We start from the raw sequence: 22,567 nt of genomic DNA on the forward strand, positions 1-22,567 counted from the left end.
CGACTCTAGTCCTCAGTCCTGGGCACCGAGGCTGGGGGCTTGGCAGGGGGTCTGCTCGACTCTGCCTGGAGATAGGAAGGGGCTGCCTCCGTGAGACAGGTCTGGCTGAATGGTCCAGGCCGAAAGCACGTGAGGGCCTCGGAAGTGGAAAGAGTTGGCAGACGGGACTTCGGAAGAGGCAGCCATGCAGCTGAGGAGGTCTGCGTGGTGGAGAGGAAGGGGACATCAGTTCCTTCAGGAGACAGCAGATCTGGGGGCGGAAATAGCTGGTGTTTGAGCGTGTTCTGTGGCACCTGTCAGTGTGCGTGTAAGTCGGCTGGCGGGCTGTGGCCAGGCCTGGTACGAGGAGAGGGAGGCAGCTCCAGGAGGGTGCAGCTGGGGTACAAAGCCAGACCCCTTAGATCCTCCCAGACTCCCGGGAGGCCTTGCAAGAGAAAATCCACATCCAGGCTGAGCTTGATGAACGTCCCCACCATCGGCGTCGTCATTAGCACGAGCACGGCACTGCCTCATCCCTCGTCTCCAGTGTCTGCAGACGTGCCCGGCACCTGGCAGGCCTCAGAGGTCTTTTGTTCCCTTTATCGCTGCGCCAAGTACTAAACATATAAGGTGACACTGTAAGTGACGGGAGGGTCGTAGAAAGCACCAGAAGGGCACGGATTCCACACCAGTCGGGCCACAGAGAACCAGAGCCACGGGACTAAGTGAGTAGTATTCTGTTAGCTGCAGCAGGGCCCTGGAAAAACCCGAGAGACCTCTCTCACAAAACCACGCACTCGTTGGCTGAGCCCCTACCGCGTGCCCCGCACTGCGAGGAGCTGGGAGCGTGGCCGCGGACCAGCAGGCCAGGCCTCCGCTCTTAGGGGGCACAGACTCTGGACAGCTGCAAATGTGCCCCCGGGGCTGGGGAGCACCGTGAGGGCACCTGACAAGGCCTGGTCCCACCTGCTGCTGACCCGCTAGAGCTAGGGATGGAGGAAGAGAGCCCTTGTGGCTGAGACAAACAGAAGCTTCTGTAGCGGCAAGGGGCAGAAACCTGGGAAGGGGGAGATGGGGGGGGGGGGGGCTGCCGGCTGCGCATTGCCGGGGGCTCTTTGGGCCCTGCACGTGATCTCTGGAAGCACGGAAGCTCTCAGGGACTCCCCGGCAAGAATGCCATCGTCCACTCAGCTTCCCCTGCCCTGGCTCTGGCAAGGTGCTAAGGAGAGTCAGGAGCCCAGGAGACAGCCTCAGGCCCCTGGGGGAGCAGTGAGGCTGCTGGGCCGGACTGGTGGGGAGAGCTGAACGTCGGGCGACTCCCAAGGGCAGGACCCGGTTCTCTCGCCGCCAGCTGCGTCAGACAAAGGATCAAATAAGACAGGAAGGCGAGAGTCCCGAGCATTGGTGGCGATTACAGGGATGGACTTGGAGGCCTGGGGGAAGACAGAAGGGTGGAGCGTGGAAGAGGCCCGAAATGCCCATTGCCGAGTGCAGGCTGGCTGCGGCCGGTCCTGAGCAGCCGCGTTCCTGCCCGAGAAGTGATGCTGCTGAGCGACGTGGGCTCTGTGGGCCCTCCCAGGCCACAAATGGTTAGGAGAACGTGGACCAGGAGAATCACGCGGCCCTGGCTCAGAGAGGTGACACCTGGGGAAATCACCTGCCTCTTTGGACCTCAGCTTTCTCATCTGTAAAATGGGATAGCGCAGTGGCGGGATGACTGGGCGGCACGTGCATTGCAGACATCACTGGTGGAAATCCCCATGGGGGCCAACTGCTTGCCACGGCGGGTACTGGCAGGATGCTGCCAGCAGGGGGAGGCAGAGAGCCGCCTTCCAGTCCTAGGCTTTCCGGGTGCTGGCATCTGGGACCGGCCGGGCTCCTGTAGCATCCGGCCTGGGTGCAGCAGGATGAAAGGTTTGGCTCTGCACATCGCCCCTAGACTGCAGCCCTCTCCAGGGGCTTCTTCATCTCTGACTCCCCCTGCCCCACCCACCCCTCCAGGACTGGGGTTGGTCTCCCGAACACAGCAGGTGTTCCGTAAATCCTCCGCGAGTCGAATTTAATGGGACAACAGAAAACGTGTATTTTTCGAGCTCTGCGCTCAGTGATCTAATCCGCAGCTACGGGGGCCAGAAGGCGTTGTTTTCCGTCAAGAACGCCCGTATTCCACACCGTCCTGTCCCCACGAGGGGCGCTGGTACCTGGTGAGGGCCTCGGCCAGGTTTGCACCGCCCGCTTTCCGTTGTTCAGACAAGGAAATGAGGTAGAGAATAAGTAACTTAAGGTTACATGCTTTCCTAGGGCTCAGGTTTTAAAAGGGAGAAACGCGAGACCAGGACGGTCACGGCCCTCCGTGTCGGAGACCCACGGAGCTTCTGCTGGTGCGTCACGGGCTCTGGTGCAGGAACGAGCCCGAGTCCAGTACCGTGTGGACATGGCACATCCAACCCGAGACGCTTCACGCTCAGCCCCTGTCGCATTTGCCCTGCAGACCTCTGGGCGGGGCTCCTGCCCGGTTTGGGGGAGACCAGCTTCAGAGTTTGTCACCACAGCGGCCGTGCCGTCCCTGCGTCCTGACTACCCGCGGCCTCTGGGGTCAGCTCTGAGCGGCTCCCACTTTTCCCCTGGGGACCCTGAGGCTCAGAGGAGCCAAGTCACCCGCCTCGGGTAAACAGCAGCTGCGAGGAAGGTGAAAACAAGATGACACAAACCGGGGCGGGGGGCACAGCCAGGTGTGTGAGGTGCTGGGGGAGCAGCATTTCCAGCCTGAGCTCGAAGGGCGCCGTGCCCTCGGCCCTCAGGGTGTGTCCGTCTGGGAGCCACCGCGCACGTTTGCCCTCATCGAGGCCCACGGTACACACGAGCATCCAGAGTCCAAACGAGCCCTGACCCAGGGCTCCCCAAACGCATCGACCCCCACCGAGTGCTTGGGGACACGGCGCTTCTGGTCTCCGTTTGCCCGGGCACCCAGCCGGACGGCATCGCTCAGGCTCCTGCTTGAAGCGCTTTGTCATCGCGCCAGGGCCCCCGGCTGCGGGTCACTCCCCTCCAGGAGCGGCCGCAGGAAGCTCTCCAGCGCCTGTCTGGGTCCACGGCGCTGTCCCCTCCCACAGGGCTCCTGGGTGTGGATTGTGGATGGGACCGGCCCACGGAAGACTGGGCCACAGTGAGACCAGGGCGGCACCAGCCGGAAGATCGGCTCCCCCACCGAGCCCAGTCTCTGGCGGCCGCCGTGCTCCGGAAGCGTGGCTCGGTGGCCCAGTGAGTGGCTGGGTGTCGCCCTACCCTGCCAGTCTCATCTGTGGGCGCCGCCGCGGTCCTCCCTTTGCTCTGGCCGGAGGGGTGCGGAGCCACATTTGGGGCTCACCCTGGAACAGTGTGAAGCAAGACCCCACGCCAGTGATGTGCCTCGGGTTTCCCAGGTGCCCACGGGTGCCCGCGTGGTCTAAATCTGTGCCTTCCGGTGTGGCAGGGTGCAGCCACGTGCAGCAGCTGAACACGTGGCCGGTCCACACCGAGGAGCACTGATAGCCCGAAACACGCACTGGATTTCAAAGACCTAGTTCGAGAGAGGAGGAGAGAGAGAGAGGAAAATAATGTAAAATATCTCATTAACTTTGCGTCAATCACACGTTGAGATGACAATTGGTTGGACGTATCGGATTATTATGATGTATGAGTAAACTTCATTTGTTTATTTTCATTTTAACGTGGCTGCGAAAATATTTGAATTGCACGTGGAAGGTGCAACTCTGGATCATCCTTGAGACCCTGGAAAAGTGCTCCCCGCCCCCGCTCTCAAACAGGCAGTCGTGAAGGAGAACCATCCTTGAGGAAGCGTCAGGAGGGCAGGTAGGGCAGCCGCCGTGGCGGGTTCATGTGTTTGGGATGCTGAAAAGCGCAAGCCTCGGATCCCTGGGGAGTGACACCCCGGGGAGGCACAGGGACCCAGAGCAGACACCCCCTAGCTGATGGCTACTGCTGGCGTTTGTGGCCCCCGGGACACACATTCGGGCCCTGAGAGGTGTGACCTGGGACCCTGTATTGCCTGCTCGGGCTGCCGTAGCAGAGCCCCGCAGACTGAGTGGCTTCGCGGAAACGAACTCCCCCATAGTTCTAGAGGCTGGATGTGTGAGATCCAGGTGCGGGCCGGGCTGGTCCTCTTGAGGTTCTCCCTCCTGGGCTCGCAGCCGGCCTTCTCCTCCTGTGTCCCCACCTGCTGGTCCTCATGTGCGTGTCTGTGTCCTGATCTCATAAGGTCACCCGTCAGATCGGATTAGAGTGCACTCTAACAAGCTCGTTTTACCTTAATTACCTCTGCGAGGACCACGTCTCTAAATGCAGCCACGTCCCGAGGTCCCGGGAGCTGCGGTTTCAACGTAGAAATTGTGGGGGGTGGGGACACGCTACTGAGCCATAACAGATCTAAGTCGGGGCCTGTGTCCTCCCTGGGGGGGCCCGTGGTGTCCAGGCGGGGGTCCTTCTGACGGTAGGGACTGGCGGATCAGGCCGGCTCAGGTCGTACGGCCAGGAATGGGGACCACGGGGTGGAGGGAGGGCCCGTTGGCGGTGGGGGCTCCAGCGCTTTGGAGTCGGGGGGGTGGGGACGAGTCGGGCGGATGCAGGACGAGTGGGACGCAGGGTGGGCGGGGGACAGGACGGAGCAGCCTGTGGCGGGGGACGAGCCTCCCCCAGGACCTTGTCTGCTGCCCCACGCCCAGCGTGAGCTCCAGCAGGGTGAGGCTCGAGGGGGCACCACCGTGCTCCTCTGCGGGCCTCCTTCTCGCCGCCGGGAGCTCCAGGGCCTTTGAGGAGCAGAGAGATCCCCCAGAGACCAGCAGGACCCCCCTCTGAGGCCCATCCTGCCACGCCAGTGGGTCCCACAACCTGAACAAACTTCTTGGAAGTTCAGAGGCGGCTAGGCCTTCCTTTCTGCTAAACAAGTAACTGAGGCACAACGGAAAAGGAAATGTTGTTGGAGCGAACAGCTCAGTGACATTTAGCTGTGCGCCCAGCACCGCCGTCTGCTCCCACCTCTCCTGCCCCAGTGACGGTCCCTGCCCTCCCGCCCCGGCCCTGGGGCCACGCTGTGCCCTCCCACCGTCTCGGGGCTCACCTGCTCTGACCACTGCCCACAGATGGAGGCCCACACCGTGTGGCCTGCGTGTCAGGCTTCTTTTACTCAGCGACATGGTTTCGAGGTCTGGCCACGCTGTGGGGCGTCTCAGGGCTTCACGGGGTTTTAGGGCTACATCATATCCCACTGGATGGAATTAGTCTGGGTCCTCGAGAGAAACGGAACCAGTGGGGTGCATATATGTATAAAGAGGTTTACGGTGGGGAGCTGGCTCACAAGATTATCCCCAGATCTGTGGTCAGCAAGCTGGAGCCCGGGAGGGTCTATGCTAGAGTTCCAGCCTGAGTCTGAAGGCCTGAGAACCAGGAGAGGGGCCGGTTACCCTCTAGTCTGAGAGTCAGCAGGCTTGAGACCCAAGGAGAAGGGATGTCTCAGTCCAAGTGCAAAGGCAAGAAAAGACCCATGTTCCCTGTCAAGTGTGAAGCCGGAGGCCTTCCCTCACTGAAACTTTTTGTTCCATTCGGGCTGTCAACTGATTGGACGAGGCCCACCCACACTGGGGACGGCTCCGCTTTATTCCATCCACTGATTCGACTATTAATCTCGTCCAGAAACCCTCTCGCGTTTGGCCACACGGCCCAGCCAAGGTGACACGTGACATGAACCATCACAGTGTCATCTATATTTTGTTCATCCGCGCATCAGCTGACCGGCGTTCGGGCTGCTCCCACCTCTCGGCAGCTGTGAGCAGTGCTGCTGGGAACATGTGCATGTCTGGACTTGTTTGGCCGACTTTAATTTCTTTCGCGTGTACGCCTAGGAGTGGCATCTCCGGGTGCTGGGAGTTCTTTGGGCACATTTCAGGCTGGGTCTGCTTCCTTGGCACACAGAAGTTGGGTCGCTTCCCACAGTCCTTTCGCCGGGACCCCTTGTCCCATCTGGGTGGGGGGCTGGAATGAAGCATCCGGAGTTGGCGAGGAAACCTGGGGATGACGCTTGTACTGGGGTAGGCCAGGCCCGCGGGGCGGGTGACACTTTGAGGCAGAAGGAACCCAGCAGACCCTAACCCTAACCCTTTGTTAATCTGGCTCCAGTCCACCGGCTGGGGTGGGGCCGGTGGAGATGGCAGCCTAGGTGGGAGGGCCGGGGAGGGGGCCTGTGTGTGGGGGCCCGGCAGGGGCCAGTCTGACATCCCTGTTCAGTGGAACCTTCCCCACTCCCTGTGTCACCCCCGTGGTGTCCCTGCTCGGGCACTTCGGCGGTGGCTCCCTTTGCCCTCCAGCTGGGCTCTGGATTCCTCACCTCCGCCTCTGGGCCCCTCCCTGTGCACCTGCTGTGTGTAGTGGGCTTCCTGGGTCGAAGTGGTGCCCTGCCCCCTAACCGAGGCAGAAGGGACCGCCTCCAGCCTGGTGCCCCAGCAGCCGCGTCACCCCAGATTTGGGAGTCCCCTGAGATGGGCTGCTCATGCCCTGCTCACTCGTGTCCCCGGCTCCCTGCACGGGGCCTGGACCAGACGGGTGCAGAGACAGCTGCTGAACTTCTGAACATGGCGTAGTCCCAGCACCCCAAGGGCCGGGCCGGGGCGGTCTTTGTCCCTGGCCGTCGGAGGGAGCAGCATTGCCGCCTCCCTCTGAGTAGGCCGGCCCCGCCCTCTGCCCCCCATCCCCGAGAAAGCGAGCCAGTGCCACAACCAGGTTTGGCAAAATCCGGATGACTGTCAGCATTCCTTTTATTGCAAATTGGTTAACAAAAGAAGATGAAAGAAAAAAATACATCCTTTTCATCACCTACAGTTTTGCACGTAGATCACTTTTTTAAAAAGTTTCCTTTTGCTGTAAACTACACTCTATTTTTTCCCAAACCCCGCAAGAATCAACATCCTAGGGCGAGTCTGGTCATGCCCGCTAGGGACGCACAACACTGCCCCCGGGGAGGCCGGAGGGGCTGCCTGGAGGAGGCCGACGCCCGCCGGGCAAGGCGGGCAGCGGGGCGCCCTCCCCAGGTTTGCTCTCATGAGCTACGGGCCTGGCAGCCGCGGGTCAGGTGGCAAGGCCCGGGTCGTGAGCCCAGCCACGCTCTGACGTCCCTGTCAGCACGACCCCGGACACCCTGGACAGACTTGTTCATTCAGATTTTTTAAACAAAATCCACCTTTAAAAATGTATTTACAGACATTTAGTTTGCCACAGGCTTATACTTGATATCGCAAGTGTCTGCTCCTTCCCTGGGCACGTGCTCCCCCCCCACCCCCAGATCGGGGGTGGGGGTGGCCCTCCGGCCCCCCCCCCCGGGGGGGGGGGGGGGCCCCCCCGCCGGCTCGCCCCCCCCCCCCCCCCCCCCCCCCGCCGAGGGCACCGCCTCAGCCGCACACACCAGGCCGTGGGATGATCTGTCTCTGGGAACTGAGGCCGGACACAGCCATGTTTCTCCAAAGTCTTGAGAGACTGTTCTGGGGTCTCGTCAATCTGGGGCCGTGAGGGGTCTGGCCCCGCGAGCTGGGTCTGGGCCCCAGGTGCTGCTAGTCCGTTTCCACCTGTCCTGGAAGAAAGTGTCCGCGCTGAGCTGCTGGGGTGGCCCGGGCAGTGTCTTTCCCCAGAAAAGGGTGAGATTCCTCCACGTGGCATCCAAGACGCATACCCCACGGCCAGCGGGCTCCTCGCTTACGCAAGGCTTAAGTATCAAGGCCAGGGGCAGAGGAGCTTCTAGAAGGAACAGGAACTCACAAGACCAATGAACAGCTATGTAATACTGAACCCGAAACAAAGATTCACGATCGGTACCATGAAATGTGCTCTTGGTGCCCCCCAAGGACACATCTTTCAAAGCATGTTTTCAAAGCGATCATTACAAAAAAAACCCACCGAAACATAGAAACCACCATTTACATTTTACAACATTCCTCTGTTAAATGCAACTTAATCCACACGCCAAAGGTGTGGGGGTTTTGCCTGTCGTTTGCCTCGAGATGCAGCTTCTCACACAAGGCAGGGGACCTGGGCAGGTGGGAGGGGGCTGGGCGCGGGGCGGGGGCATCTGGGGCCACGGCAGCAGGCCCACACCCCCTTCTGGACAATGCTGGTCCAAACCTCCCTTGTCCAGTATCCTTTCTTTTTGGGTTTTGAAGAAGAAAAAAAAAGTCAATAAATAAGTGGCATTTATAAATCATGAATCTTTGTTTGTATTTTACAAACACGTCACAATGTCATAAGTAGGAAATTCGTGACTGAGACCTAGTTTATTTTCTCGGAACAGACAAAACTTGTTACCTGGAGACATAGAAAACATTTCGCATAAATAAAAAGGCAGTGTTTCCTCGTAAAATAAAAGTACATAAATAAATACTAAAAAAAAAAAAAATTAAAATCCTCGTCCTTTTATTTTGTATAAAAACACGATTCTTAAGAAAAAGCCCCTTTGGTCAGTCCCGGTGTCTGCCGAGCGCACGCAGGCGCCCCAGCGGGGCTTGGGAAAGGAAGCACAGGGTCCCGCTGGGGCGCCGGCTGTTTACTTGAGCGCCTCTGGAATGTGGGCGATGTGGGACTGCGTGCTGGTGGGCGGGCTGGAGATGCCCTCGGACCAGTCAGAGACGTGGGAATGCGGTGACGAGCTGGACCACTGGTCGGGGGACTCGGGGGACGGGGTGAGGAAGGGGTGCTCAGGCACCTGCAGCTGGTGGCTGGGGGTGTTGTCCGCGGGCGAGGAGGAGTAGCTATGCTGCGAGGGCGGGGTCAGGAACTGCGCGGTGGTCATGGGCGGGGCCAGCGTGGCGGGCAGGGCCTGGCTGTCCTGCGGCAGGATGGTGTGCACGGCCAGGCCGCCGCCGGGGCCCAGCGGCTGCACGTCTGCCTGGCTCGGCTCCCCGCCCAGGAAGCTCCGGCCCACGTGGCCACCGGCGGCCGAGGCCACGCCGAGGTGCGGCTGGGGCGGCTGGGGCTGCAGGTTGGGCGGCTGCATCTGTAAGTTCTGCTGCGGCGGCTGTACCTGCGGAAGCTGCTGGGTCTGCACCAGGTGAGGCTGGCCAGCCAGGCGCGTGCTGGGCAGGGCCTGGTAGCTCATCATCTGGGACAGGGCGGCCGTGGACAGGCCGGCGTGCAGCGGGCCCATCATGCTGTGCTGGAGGGCCGGGGCCTGCGTGCTCAGGGTGCCCGGCGCCACGTTCCCTCGCAGCGGGTTGTACTGGTTGGGCACCAGGCCGTTCTGCAGCCGGGAGAGCCACTCGCACTGGCCGTTCAAGCCCGCGGCCCCACCCACGGTGAAATTCACGCCGCCGCCAGTGCCCAGGACCGTGCTGGTGCTGGAGGCCACGGGCAGGTGGGAGAGCCTCGGGGGTCCCGCCTCGAAGGCCAGCCGGCCGCCCCCGCCCAGCCCTGCCATCTCGGGCTTGGCGGCCACGCTCAGGTGGCCGACGCCCAGGTGGGCGTCAGGCATGCCGGGCAGGTGGTTGAGGGGCACGGCCGGGGACTGCTGGAACGGAGAAGGGAGGAGCGGCGGCGAGGCCACGTCCGACAGGTAGCCGTGCGGCGACTCGAGGGAGTCCACGGGCGACAGCACACTCGAGCTGTCCAGCAGGCAGCCCTTGCCGTCCTGGGGCTTCTTCCTGCGTGCCTTGAGGTCTTTGGCCTCCTTGCCGCCGCAGGCCAGGCCCTTGGTGCTGGGCTTGCGGGCCTTCTTGCCCTGAACGGCGGGCTTGAGGTTGCCCAGGTAGCTGCCAGGGGAGCAGAGCGGCGGGGACAGCGTGGGCGCGCCACCCAGGGCCGTGCCGTGCAGCTGGGGGCTGCGCGCCAGGCTGTACTCGTCCAACAGCCGCACGATGTCGTGATGCATGCGCTCCTGTGCGATGTCACGAGGCAGGCGGTCCATGTGGTCCGTGATGTCCCGGTTGGCGAAGTGGTCCAGCAGCACCTTGGCGGTCTCGTAGCTGCCCTCCCGAGCGGCCAGGAACAGGGGCGTCTCCTCCTGGGAATGGGCAAAGGGGAGGTGGGGGGGTCGTCAGAGGACCCACCGCGGGAGACGGAAGGCTCACGTCGACCCTATCCCTTAACCGCACCGTGACGTGGCCTCGTGAAGTCTTAAAGAGGAAACAGCCCTAAGTACGTCTTCTGAGACCTGCTCCCAGGCAGCCCGTCGGGTTCTAGGTTCTGAATCGCTAGGACTTTACTTTTGCGAGGGGCACAGACACCACTGGAAATCTACCCCTGTGGCCTCTCTCTCCTCCAGAACGCCGTAGCCACAAACAGTGCAGCAATTTCAGGGACCTGGGGATCCCTGAGGGGCGTCCTTGCGCACCCCGGGGTGGGTTCCCCATCCACACAGTCCCCAAGTAACCCTGACGTCTCAGCTCCTTCCGAGTCTCGGTGTTCTCATCTGTACGGTGGGCGTGCCACACATTCCCCGTGAGGCTGTCGCGTGGCCCGACGGGCCTCTTTGGCTCACACAAGGCTTTGGCCACGGCCCAATGCCCTTCCGGCGGCCGCCGCGTCTCTGAGGCTCAGTCTCCCCAGTGGGAAGCGGCAATAAAGCCGGGCCCACAGGGGCATCAGGGGTGCCCGGGTCCCAACAGCTGCTGTGTCCCCCAGGAATGAAGGAGGGAGACCCAGGTGGGGTCAGGGAGACGTGGACAGGGCTCGGCCGCCAAGGAGCCGGGGAGCAAAGCGTTTCCCTCGCTTCGGGGACAGACCACAGCAGTAACGGGCAAGTTCCGTGTGCAGGCAAGTGGCCGCTCACGCTTAACCGGGGGCCTCGCCATGTGCCACGCCCCCGCACCACCAGCGACAGGGCTCTACGTGCACCACCCGCCCGGTGACGGCCGGGGACAGAAAGTGCGGCGCAGGTCGTGGGGACACAGGACAGCTGCGGTCGCACCCTTTACTGAGCTGAGACGCACACGCTCGCTCGGGAGGTGTTGGCAAACGTTGTGAACGAGGGAAAAGAGCTGGTGCCACCCACGCACGAGCTCGGGGGCCCTCACTGGGACGGCCCACGTCTGGAGTTTGTGCCCACGGCTCGGTGGTCCCGTGGCCAGAAAGGGGTGGCGCCGGGTGAAGGGACCCACCAGCCTCGCCCGGGCCCCGTGCCGCCGGCCCGCGAGCCCACCTTGTTGTTTTGCATGTCCTTGTTGGCCCCGTTCTTCAGGAGCACGACAGCAGCCTCCACGTTGTTCACGGCGGCGGCCCAGTGCAGCGCGGACTTACCTGTGGGCGGGGCACAGAGGAGGTTGGGGCAGGCCAGGCGGCGCCGGGCCCACCCTCCGTGGGCTGGACCGCGCGGCCCAGCTCACCCAGGTCATCCACGGCGTTGACGTCGGCATGCGAGTTGACGAGATCTTCCAGCATGCCCTCCACCGCCAGGCGGGCGGCCAGGATCAGCGGCGTCGTGCCATCGTGCATGCGCGCGTCCAGGTCCGTGGCTCGGTTCCGGATCAGGATCTACGCAACAGAAGAGGGGGGCAGGCTTGGCAAACGGGCGTCGAGGGCCGCCGGCGACAAAGCCCCCTCTTGGACCAGCCCGGACGGGGGGGTGGGGGGAGCAGGAAGGGCGGAGCTCCGCCGGCCACCGCTGGAGGAGCCAGGGGCCGACGTGCTCATCTAATCCTGCCACCACCAGCCAGGACCCACAGGGGTGAAGTCCCCGCCCAGCCACAGCGGGCAGAACCACGTCTGAGTCACGGACTCAGACCGCTGAGACCCACGGTGTCCCTGCAGACACACAGAAGATGGGCAGGCCCTCCCTCACGTGCTGCTGTGCCCGGGGCCACAGGCGAGAAGGACAGTCCCTGCCCACCGGTGGGTGAAAAGGGCTGGCCTCACGCCCACGAGATGCCCACGGGAGTTCACGCGTCTCTATGCCACCAAGGCCGTGGGAGCAAACAGAGCCTGCTCCAGGGGGCTCGCTTCAATGCTCCTCTCCTCTCTGACTAGCCTACATCTGCAGCAAAATAACGTGCTAAAAACTCCCTAAATTACAGCTCTGTGATGACCCCCTCCCCCCCCCCTCGCCCCCCCAGTTTATGCCCCATCTTGCCTGTCTGTTGAGGGCACGGCTGCTCAGAGCCCGCGGACGTGCAGCAGGGGACCAGTTGGAGGCTTGCAAAAGGAGCCTGTGTGGGGATGCTCCCCAAAAACCCAGACGTCCAATTCCCCGGACCCACCCTTGCCCCGGGCTCCCAGCAGCAAGCCGCAGCCCCTAAACCCTTCTTTTCACTGCCGCCGCCAGCTACGCCTCCAGCCAAGGCTGATCGGGAGGCGGGAGGCCGTGATGGGCCGCCACAGCGGGACCAGGAGCCTGTCTCGGGTGGGGGTGAGGAAGCTCTGCCACCTCCTGCTGGCCCGCCTCCCCCGCGAGTGCGCAACTCAGAGCGCCCGGTTCAGCACGAGCCCCGCCGAGGTTGCACTTGGTATCGGGGCTCTGGGTCTCCGTGAGCCCGGTCGACAGCCCTGACCGGGAGGGAGGAAGGCAGGCCACGGGCTGGCAAAAGGGCTCGCGTGGCCGCAGGTGCCCACCTGGAAGACGCCCTGCGCGTCGGCAGACACGGCTGCGTGCAGCGGGGTGCGTCCCATGTTGTCCTGGATGTTGGCGTCGGCGCTGGCTTCCAGCAGGCGCTTGGCCGCGTCGGAGCGCGAGTAGCGGGCAGCCAGGTGCAGGGCGGTCTCGCCAGTGCGGTCCGTCTGGTTGTGCAGACTGGCGCCCTGATAGATGAAGTCGGAGATGACGGCGGGCGCGTCCTCCTCCTCCTCGCTGTTGCCCGTCTCCAGGCCCCCTCCGCTGCAGGAGGCGATCATGAGGGGCGTGAAGCCGTCTGTGTGAAGGCGGGGACAAGCGCTCCGTCAGGAAGGCTGGCCCCCGGCAGCGGCCCCAGGGCGGTGCTGCCGGTCCCGCGGGGCTGGGCACCCACGGCCATGCCGCCCGGAGCCACCACAATCAACCTGAGCTTCCCAAGGGGCGGAGCCAGGTTCAGCCGCCAACTGGCCGGAGGCAATGAGGACCCCGCAGCTTGGCCTCCCGACCCGCCCGGGACCTTCAGCAATAACCCACCCGAGAACAAGCGACGTGAGAGTCGCGTGGTTGGGAAACCCACAGCTTGGGCCCTTCGAGACGAGGAATTAACTTGGCGGGCAGACAGCCACCCCCAGGACAGAGCCAGCTAAGGACACGGCGTCTCCTGGGACGTCCTGTCCCGCTCCAAGGAGAGAGCACACCTTGCCCCCGTGCTCAGCTTCCAGAATACTGACCCCAGGCAGGCGGCTGGACAAGGGGGACCCCTAGAGCCTCTGGGGGGGTGGGGGGGACGGTGCGGGCGGCCGGCTGTGCACCTACCCGGCCCTCGGACGTTCACATCCATGCTGTCGGCGTCGGCCTCGCCCTGGGGTGGCGTGGGGGCCATGGCGGACACACGCAGGTCGGCAGCGTCCAGGTGCTGCTGGGTCCACTGCCGGTGATCTGCCTGGTCATCCAGGTCGGGGAGAACCACTGGCTCCTCGAACTGAGGAAGGGGTGAGCAGAGGGCCCTGTCACGGCGGGGTTGGGGCCCGGGGCGGGCTGGGGCCGCCCGGGGAGGCCCTGGAGCCCACCCGACTCACCCGGAACTTCTTGGCCTCCAGATCCTCGTCACCCCACTCGTGCTGGCTGTCGTCCATGAGGGCACCATCCGACGCGTTCTTCAGGGGCCTGGGGGCAAGGGGTCGGGAAAGCGACGCTGAGCGGGGCTCCCCCCGAGGCCACGGCTCGGGCGGCCGCCCGACGCCCTCGGACCGCGCAAGGCGAGGCCCGTGGGCGCGCTGGGGGCGGCTCCCGTCTCCCCCACGCCCCCCACGGGCCGCAGCGGCATCCACTAACTTGAGGCCCACGGAGTCCTCGCCGAGGGGCTCCCGCCGTTTCTTCTTGCTGGCCTCTGACACCTTGAAGCCCTCCGGGAACCAGAGCTGTCCATGCTGCCGCCGACGCTTGCGGGACAGCAGCACCCCGCAGCCCACAAAGAAGAGGAGCACGAAGGCGGCCACGGCCACGTACATGAAGTGCAGCTGCGGGGGCGGGGGCGGCTCCACGGTCTCACCTGCGGGCGCCGGGACATCAGGCGGCGGCTACGCGGCAGGCCGGCAGCCGGGGGGCAGCGGACTGGCTCCACAGCTGGGCGCCTCCTCACCCACCCTCCTCCAACCCGCCCCCCAAAATAAGGTCATTTTCTACGCGATTAATCAGAATTGCAAACTATCGCTAAATTCTCTCCTGCACCAGCCGACTATCTGGAGACGGCTTTTACTTTTTTCTCCTTTAAGGGAGGATTAGCCAACTTCAAATCACTGCACTCGCATGAAGCTGTTAAGACAAAGGATTTAGGAGGATTTTCAAGATACAAACTTCAACACTTCACATGACACCGATCAATTCTTCCCTCTCTCCCTCTTTTTTAAAAAGCTGTAATGATTTTGAAATAATACCCAACAAAGAAAAATCAGGGGGATGAGAGGGGGGAGGAACGGGCTCCTACTTTCCGGCAGATGTGTCTGTCCGTCCCCCTGGGCCAGCCACACCGCCAGCTGTCATTACGGGGAGAGAGGGCGCACCAGGCAGAAAGTCCCAGAAAAAGTGGTTCCCTAGCTCTGGATGGCATGACACACACACACACACACACACACACACACACACACACACAGGCGGCAAATGGCACAAAGAACAAGAACGTTTTTGGAGGGGGGACTAGGAGACTTGACCCCTCCCCGGCAGGCTCTTCCTAGAAGCCAGCAAACTGTCCCCAAGGGAGCACGGCTGGGGTGGGCCACTCACTCTGCACGGCCTCGATCTTGTAGGGGATGTTAAGGCTGCCCAGCGAGGCGAGGGCGCCCAGGAAGGCGGCCACGTCCGTGGCGCTCTGGAAGCATTGTGAGGACGACTGGACACACTGCCGGTTGTCAATCTCCAGGTAGACGATGGATCTGGGGGGACACGCAGGTCAGGGGGCTCAGACCGCAGGTGTATGCCCTGCAGCCGCCCAGTTTACCCCTCTGGCTCAGGCGTGGTCCCGAAGGGGGGAGGTGCTCCCAGAATGGGAGGGTGGTCTGGGGTTGCAGGGAGCCAGGTCTGTACAGAATGACCTGGGGGGTGGGGGGTGGGGGGTGGGGGCAGTGTGCTCTGTCTCCAGCCCAGCAAGCCCAGCCCACGGCAGGTGCTCCCCAGACACCCCTCAAAGCACTCTCCCACCTGGCCCTGCAACCCTCCGCTGTCCCCTTGGGAGCCACAAGCACCCTCTCCCCCATCTCAGAAGGACAGAGGACTCAGGGATCTGGTTCCCCTCTGGAAGCTGACCCCAGCGCTGGAACACCGGCTGGGGGGTGGGGGGGGGGGGTCAGCAGCTCCGGCAGGAACGCCGCCTGCGCGGGCCCTATCAGTCCTGGACTCGCGGGACCCTCGGTCTCCTTCACCCGCAGGCCGGGAGGCGGCGCACTCCCCCGCACGCGCGCACTCACCCGCGGATGTCCATGGGGTCCAGCTCCCGGCGCCGGCGGCCGGCCCCGCCGCCAGGGAGCAGGGCGGCCTCCACCCGGTCGAGCAGGGCCCCGGGCGCGGCCCAGCCGTCCACGGCGCGCTTGATGGGGTGTTTGCGCAGCTCCTCCTCGCGGCCGTAGTAGGGGAAGACCATGGGCTGGCCGTGCGCGTCGCGCTTGAACACCACGTTGGTGTGCAGCAGGCGGCTGAGCTCCCGCAGGAAGTGCAGGGAGTTGTTGCGCAGCTGCGCGGGCGGCGTCAGCACCACCAGCACCAGCGCGCCGGCCGCCAGCCGCTCGGGCACGTGCTCCGCGCAGTCCAGCCCGTCCCACTCGCACTCCGCGCTGTTGCAGCCCTGGTCGCAGTGCCCGTCACCGAAGTGGTCCTTGCAGTACTGGTCGTACAGGGGGCTGCAGGCGCAGGGGCGCTCAGGCGGCCGCCGCCGGGCCCCGCCCACGCGCCCCTGGCCCCCTGCCTGAGCCCCACCCGCTCCCTACCTGCCCCCCCTCCCCGCCACGTCCCGCCTGAACCCCGCCCCCCACCCCCCCCCCCCCCGCGCCCTGCCTGAGTCCCGCCCACGCCCCAGGCCCCTCCCCCCGGGCGCCCCGCCCCCCCACGCTGCCTCACTTGCACTGGCCGTCCGCGCGCTGGCAGTCGAAGCCGTCGAACAGGCAGCCGGCCGAGTTGCACTGGCTGTCGCAGCGGCCGTCGCTGAAGTACTTCCAGCACTGCAGCGACTGCGAGCAGTTCTGCCAGGGGTCGTTGAAGTTGAGGGAGCAGTCGCCGCCGTCCCAGCCGCACGCGTGGTTGTTGCAGCCCAGGCTGCACACCTTGTTGCCCGCCTCCTCGCGGCACTCGGGCAGCTCGCACGCCTCCTCGATCTGCGGCGGGGGGATGTCGACGCCCAGGCCGCCCCCGAAGCTGTAGTCCAGGATGTGGCACAGGAGCCCGTTGAACTTGGCGGGGCACAGGCAGCGGTAGAAGGGGCTCTCGGGCACCGGCTCGCAGCTGCCCTGGTTGTAGCAGGGGTTGCCGCCCACGCAGGGGCTGCCGGCCGGGAACTGGCACTCGGGGCCCGTGAAGGGGCCCAGGCACAGGCAGGTGGGGCTGCGCGGGCCCGAGATGCACGTGCCGCCGTTGAGGCAGCGCAGGCTCCCGCAGGCTCGCGCGTCGTTCTCGCACGTGGCGCCCTCGAAGCCCTGCGGGGACAGGCAGCCGCGGCGGGCACGCGTCAGGGGGGCCCCTGCCCGGCCCGGCGATGCCGCTGCCTCTCCGCGCCCCCCTCGCCTGGGAGAGGGCCCACGACAACCCGTCCCGGGAGGGGAGAGGATGCGCGGGGCGCTGAGGAGCCCAGCGGGGCTCCGCACCGGCGGGGGGGGGTGACACTGCACGTCAGAGCCCAGAGCACGCCCGCGCCAGGAGCGACCCTGAAGGTTCAGCTCCGGCTCCTCCCGGTGTCGGCTCCTCCACCGTAACCCCTACCAGGAGAAGTCAAGATGCTAAAACGGGAAGTTGGGTGTGTGCAAAGGGGCGTGGCCAGTCCCCGCACGGTCTTTGTGGTAAAGCTGACGCTACTCTGAAAACGCTCGCTCTCGTAACGAGGGAGGCTAAGCCCGGCTCCAACCAAGCCCCGCCCTCTGGAGCATGGTGTGTGGAGGCATCGAGGCGGTGCCCTCCCGCCACCCGCGGACCAAGGAGCCCCCACGGCTGCACCTACCGCCGGGCACTTGCAGATGAACCCGCGGGCAGTGTTGGAGGCCACGGCGCAAGTGCCCCCATTCTGGCACGGCCTGCCCTTACAGCCGTTGATGACCGACTCACAGCGGCGTCCTGGGGACGAGAGCAGGCGTGAGGGGCCTGCCCGGCCCCCGCGGCCTCCGCCCCACCTTGCCGCGGCACCCACCAGTATGGCCCGCACGGCACTCGCAGTAGAAGTCGTTGACGCGCTGCACGCAGTTCTGGGTGCCGCGGGCGTCACAGGGGTTGGACAGGCACTCGTTCACGTCTCCCTCACAGCGCTCGCCCACGAAGCCGGGTGGGCAGGTGCAGCTGTAGCCGCCCACCTGGTCCACGCAGGTGCCGTTGTTAAAGCACTTGGGGCCCCGGGAGACGGGGTCGATGAGGGGATTGCAGTCGTCCACGTTGACCTCACAGTGCACACCTACAGAAGTGCGGACGCCGTCGGGGGGCCTGAGCGGGCCACGGGCCGGCCCGGCTCCCTCCTCGGGGCGCTCCCCTCGGCAAACGGTCAGGATGGGACCACACAGACGCTCGGGAGAGAGGACGCCGGCGACAGGGCCGCACCCCGGACTCGCGGCCCCGTGCCAGCAGCCCGCTCGCTCGGTCAGCCCTTGCACCTGCCTTCTGCCCCCACAAGGCAGAGCGGAAGCCCAGAGCGCTGGGCCTAGGGTGCTTCCGGCCAGGGCCCGGCCTGCCCGCTTTCCCCTGGGGCCCAGCCCTGGGGCGTGGCTGTTCCTTACCCTGCGTGCCCCGGGGACAGGAACACTTGTAGGTGTTGATGAGGTCGATGCAGGTGCCCCCGTTTTGGCATGGGTGGGACAGACACTCGTTGATCTCCTCAGAGCAGTTCACCCCGTGGTACCCGGCCACGCACTGTGCAGGGAAACAAACGAGGGGAGGGGGCCTGTGGCTTGGTGGGCGGCTGAGATGTGGCCCTCTACCCGCTGTGCAGGCTGATGGGGCCACACCACAGGCCACTCTCTTGATCCGTGAAGGCTTGAGTCCCTCACACCCGGCCGGCCCAGAGGGAGACCCTTGCCCAGCCGACTCTGATAAGCTGACAGTCACTGCCCGGAGCTCAGGCCAGAGCCGTGTCCTGTGGCCATGAGCTGGAGGCCCCGGGGCAGGTGTCAGCTGAGCCCGGAGACAGAGCTCTGGGGGGAGGGGACCCAGACGGAAACCCCATCCCATATTCCCGGGTATTCTTCCCGGCTCTCCCCGCCACGGGACGCCTCCACCAGGCAGTCTTCCCTGATTATCACCGCCCTCCCTTACTGGGACTGCGTAAAGTCGGGTTTAGTCCTCCCCACGGGGCCTGCTCGCGGCCCGGGGCCTGCCACACGATGTCACTCACGGCCGGCACCCCTTGCCCCCGGGGACGGGTCCCCACCTCGCAGGAGTAGCCGCCAGGGTAGTCGGTGCAGGTGGCCCCATTCTGGCAGGGGCTGGGCGAGCACTCGTCCACCTGGTCCTCGCAGTAGCTGCCCGTGTAGCCGGCCTGGCAGCGACAGTGGTGCGTGTTGCCCGCGTCCATGCAGAGCCCCCCGTTCCGGCACAGGTGGGTGACATTGATGTCTGGGGGGCGGGGGAAGCAGAGGGAGGGGGCCTCAGACCTCCTGGCGTCAGGGGGTGGACACCCGGGGGGCGCCGGGGAACCGTGGGCCGGGCCGGGCCGCCGGGTTACCTCGGCGCCGTGCGGCCACCTCGCAGGACACGTTGGGCACGTCGCAGTAGAGGCCGGTCCAGCCGCTGTGGCACTCGCAGCGGTACAGGGTGTTGGTCTGCCAACACTTGCCGCCGTTCTTACACGGTGAGGAGTCGCACCAGCGCACGAGGTTCTGGGGACAGCGGGGGTCGCCCGTGTTTACGCTCCCTCCCGGGGCTGACCCCGCGAGGCCGTGCGGAACACGCAGAACCTCGCGCCCACGCGGGCTTGTGAGGCCATCCTACAGACACGGGAACTTGAGGCCCCTGGGCCGCCCCCCCCCCCCCCCCCCCCCCCCCCGCCCCGCCATCGGGAGCGGCCTGGGGCTGGGGCTCTCGTGCTGGGGACTCGGCAAATCCCGAACACCAGCAGCCTGTCGTCGAAAGATTCCTCTCTGTAAGCAAGCTACTCTGTCGGAAGCCTCGTAACACATCTCACGGGAGACTCTTTAACAAAGACGAGGCTTCGGGACTTTTCCGTGTTTTCCGGAAAGACGCTGGCTTTCAGCTACGTTCCTGCCCCGCTTCTTTCTTACTCTTGCTTCGTAAACCCTTGCTCCCGAGCTGAGCGCGGCCCCGTTCCCCACCCGATTCCCGAGGTGGCACGTGGCCTCGGGCCGGCCAGCCGGCCGGCCGGGTCCCAGGAGCCGCGCGACCAAGGCCATCCCCGCCCTCCCGGCCCGGCTCTCGCCGCACCGGTCCACCAGCGGCGCGGGGAGGCCGACGGGCGGGGCCGGGCAGGGTGGCCGCGGGCGCCCCCGCGGCCCGTCGCTCACCTGGCAGTTGAGGCCCGTGTAGCCCTGTGGGCAGGTGCACTTGTAGGTCCCGTAGGTGTCCTGGCAGGTGCCGCCGTGCAGGCAGGGCCGAGAATCACACTCGTTGACATCGTGCTGGCAGTAGCTGCCCGTGAAGCCAGGCGGACAGAGACAGGTGAAGGAGCTGATGCCGTCCACGCAGGTGCCGCCGTTGAAACAGGAGCTGGAGGCGAGCAAGCAGCAGGGGAGAAGGGTGAGGGGGGCGTGCGGCCCTGCCCGAGACGCTTCCCCTGGACTCGGACTGCGGCGGAAGGGGCCCGGCAGCTACAACAGGTGGCGGGCAGCCCGGACGGCCTCAGGGAGGTCGACGGAAGCCCCGGGAGGCCCCAGCGCGGGGCCGGGGACCGACCGCAGGCTCTCACGGCACCTTACGCCCGCTTCCTCTGCCTCTTTTACGAGCCACGCCGGGAAGAGCTTTAAACACACGGGTATGTGGTAGTTAACATAAAAATGAGGAAGGAACCAGAATCTGCACGGACAGCGTAGGTGAGTGTGTCGGAGGGCGCGAGAACGCTGAGCTTCCCGGCAGCCAAGGGAAAAAGCGAAACAAGACGGGCCACAGGGTTGAGGCTGACAGAAGGGGGCACACCAGTTGTCCAGGAGAAACCCCCCCGGGCTCCCGGGTCTCACACTGGTCGGCAGACAAAGGCTCGTTTAGAACACGACGTCTGCCGCGGTGGGTGGGGAGAGCCGGCCAGGTGGACACCCGCTGGGTGCGCCCGGCCGCCAGGTGCCGTGCCCGGCCCCCGCGGCCTGCTGCCCTGTGCGGCGCCCTTGCCTCTCTGTGCAGTCGGGAGTGTTGTTCTCGCAGTGGATGCCGCTGAAGCCCGTGGGGCAGGTGCAGGTGTAGCTGTCCACGCAGTCGGTGCAGTTGGCTCCGTGGTGGCAGGGGTTGCTGGCGCACTCGTTGATGTCCTCCTCGCAGAAAGCCCCCCGGAAGCCAGGCAGGCAGTCGCAGAAAGCCGTGTTAACGCCGTCCGTGCAGGAGCCGCCGTTGTGGCACGGGTCGGGGGCGGGGGGGGGGGGGGGCGGAGAGAAGGCAGGCCTGAGGGTGGGCTGCGGCGTCCCCCCGAAGCTGGGGGCCCACGGCCCCCCACTCCTAGGCCCCAGGGCAGGGGCAGAATGTGTAAGCTCAACAGTCAGGCTGACGAGGTTGGCGCCATCGTGTCCCCTGCCCGCTTGGTGACACCTGTCTGGGCCTCAGTGTCCTACGACCCAGGGTCGGGGCGGAGAGCCCTGCTCCCCGCTGGGTCATGACAAGGACCAATAAGGCTGCACGATGGGAGGAGCTACCCCAGCCCGCGGGGAGAGGCGGCGGCTCGGAGGCTTCTGGAACCACCCAGAACCACCCCTGGTCCACACGAGGCCCACAGCTCTGCCAGCAGCAGCCACCGCCCCCCCCCCCCCCGGCGCCCCCCAGCATTTCGTCTCGTTGAGCTCAGTGCCCTGGGCACATCCCCGGGCACTGCGTCGTGGGTCCTCCCGCCTGGTGCCAGCCCGCTCCCTGCCCCGCGCCCGCCCAGAAAAGCGCAGGGCCACGCGCATTGACAGGTGGCCGAGCGGGCCCCGCCACGCACTGGGTCGGCAGTCATCCACGTCCGTCTCGCAGTCGTGCCCCGTGTAGCCGGCGCGGCAGCGACAACGGTAGCCGCCGTTGGTGTTGTGGCAGGAGGCGCCGTGGCGACAAGGGTTCTTAACACACTCGTTGATGTCGACCTCGCACGTCTGTCCTGGGGGAGGAGGAGGGGGCCGACAGTTCAGCCCCCGCCCTCCAGGCCTCTCCGGCAGCCTTCTCTGCCCCGGGACCGTCCCCTGGGGGCACCCCAGGAAGGAAGGGGGCTCTCCGACTTGCGTTCCCCCAGTTTGGGGCCAAGCAGACAGAAACTGGGGGTGGGAAGGGCCCTGCCAGGCCCATCTCTGCTTCCAGAGCCCCTACAGGTGGCTCTGCAGCCTGCAGAGATGGGGAGCCCCCCAGACCTCCCGCCCCAGGGGAGCGAACCCAGGCAGGGCTGCAGGGCCAGGAGGCCTCACCTTGCCAGCCTGCAGGACAGACGCACGAGAAGCTCTCGAAGTCCTCGGACTCCTGGCACTCGCCACCGTTCCTGCAGGGACCAGGGGCGCACGGGGCCAGCACCACCTCACACGTGGCTCCTGAGGGCAAGGGGGACAGCGTTGAGACCCAGGGGGCCTGGCCCAGAGGACCAATGCCCCGTGGCATCTCCCGACGGAGGCCCTGATGGCCCCTGAGCCGCCACAGTCCTCTGACGGCCCCATGGGGCAGGAAGGGGGGCGGAGGCTGGTGCTGCCCTTGGGACCATGGGCGAGCTCCCGGCGGAGTGAGAACCCAAACCGGGGGGATACTTGGCTCCAAAACTGTCCCCGCAGGACGTGGCCTGGGCCTCGACCCCTCGGGAGTGCCTGCTCCCGGCCTCACGCCCTCTCCTGGTCTCCTGGAGGCCTTAGAGCTCCTCCCAAGGGCTCTGGGGCCACAGGCAGCCCGCAGCTGGTCACGGAGGCCACTGAGCAGAGGCCGGACAGCAGGGGAGGAGCCCCGGCCCCAAGCACCCCTCCCCGTCAGGGAGCACCTGTGGCACGGGACCCCGGTGCAGGGAAGGGAGTCTCGCCAGAAGCGGGTCACACTGGGGCGACTCTCCTCCATGGAAACCCAGCGGACAGCCTTCCTGTTTACGGCCGTGGGGGCTGATTCCCGGGGAAGAAAGGAAGCACTATCTTCCCCGTAGCCCATTATCTCCCTGGCCTGCTGGTGCGAGTT

General features: G+C 65.3%; 1 protein-coding gene across 1 annotated transcript in view; it reads right to left on the reverse strand.

Annotated features, from left to right (window-relative positions):
* Nucleotides 1–8,193: 8,193 nt before the first annotated feature.
* NOTCH1 (notch receptor 1) overlaps nt 8,194–22,567 on the reverse strand; it is a 41,011-nt gene continuing 26,637 nt past the window's right edge. Inside the window, exons 15-33 of the mRNA XM_040464355.1 lie at nt 21,826–21,945; nt 21,372–21,524; nt 20,573–20,801; nt 19,756–19,957; nt 18,960–19,113; nt 18,666–18,850; nt 18,016–18,148; nt 17,439–17,696; nt 17,253–17,365; nt 16,163–16,734; nt 15,517–15,945; nt 14,837–14,985; nt 13,889–14,105; nt 13,633–13,720; nt 13,370–13,535; nt 12,556–12,851; nt 11,334–11,481; nt 11,150–11,247; nt 8,194–10,012 (exon numbers count right to left, since the gene is read on the reverse strand). Of these exons, the coding sequence (XP_040320289.1) occupies nt 8,561–10,012; nt 11,150–11,247; nt 11,334–11,481; nt 12,556–12,851; nt 13,370–13,535; nt 13,633–13,720; nt 13,889–14,105; nt 14,837–14,985; nt 15,517–15,945; nt 16,163–16,734; nt 17,253–17,365; nt 17,439–17,696; nt 18,016–18,148; nt 18,666–18,850; nt 18,960–19,113; nt 19,756–19,957; nt 20,573–20,801; nt 21,372–21,524; nt 21,826–21,945 (5,162 nt within the window). The 3' untranslated portion in view covers nt 8,194–8,560. The remainder of the gene's footprint in view (nt 10,013–11,149; nt 11,248–11,333; nt 11,482–12,555; nt 12,852–13,369; nt 13,536–13,632; nt 13,721–13,888; nt 14,106–14,836; nt 14,986–15,516; nt 15,946–16,162; nt 16,735–17,252; nt 17,366–17,438; nt 17,697–18,015; nt 18,149–18,665; nt 18,851–18,959; nt 19,114–19,755; nt 19,958–20,572; nt 20,802–21,371; nt 21,525–21,825; nt 21,946–22,567) is intronic.

This window comes from Herpailurus yagouaroundi, unplaced genomic scaffold (assembly GCF_014898765.1).
Source record: "Herpailurus yagouaroundi ecotype Mexico unplaced genomic scaffold, PumYag 440, whole genome shotgun sequence".
NCBI lineage: Eukaryota > Metazoa > Chordata > Mammalia > Carnivora > Felidae > Herpailurus > Herpailurus yagouaroundi.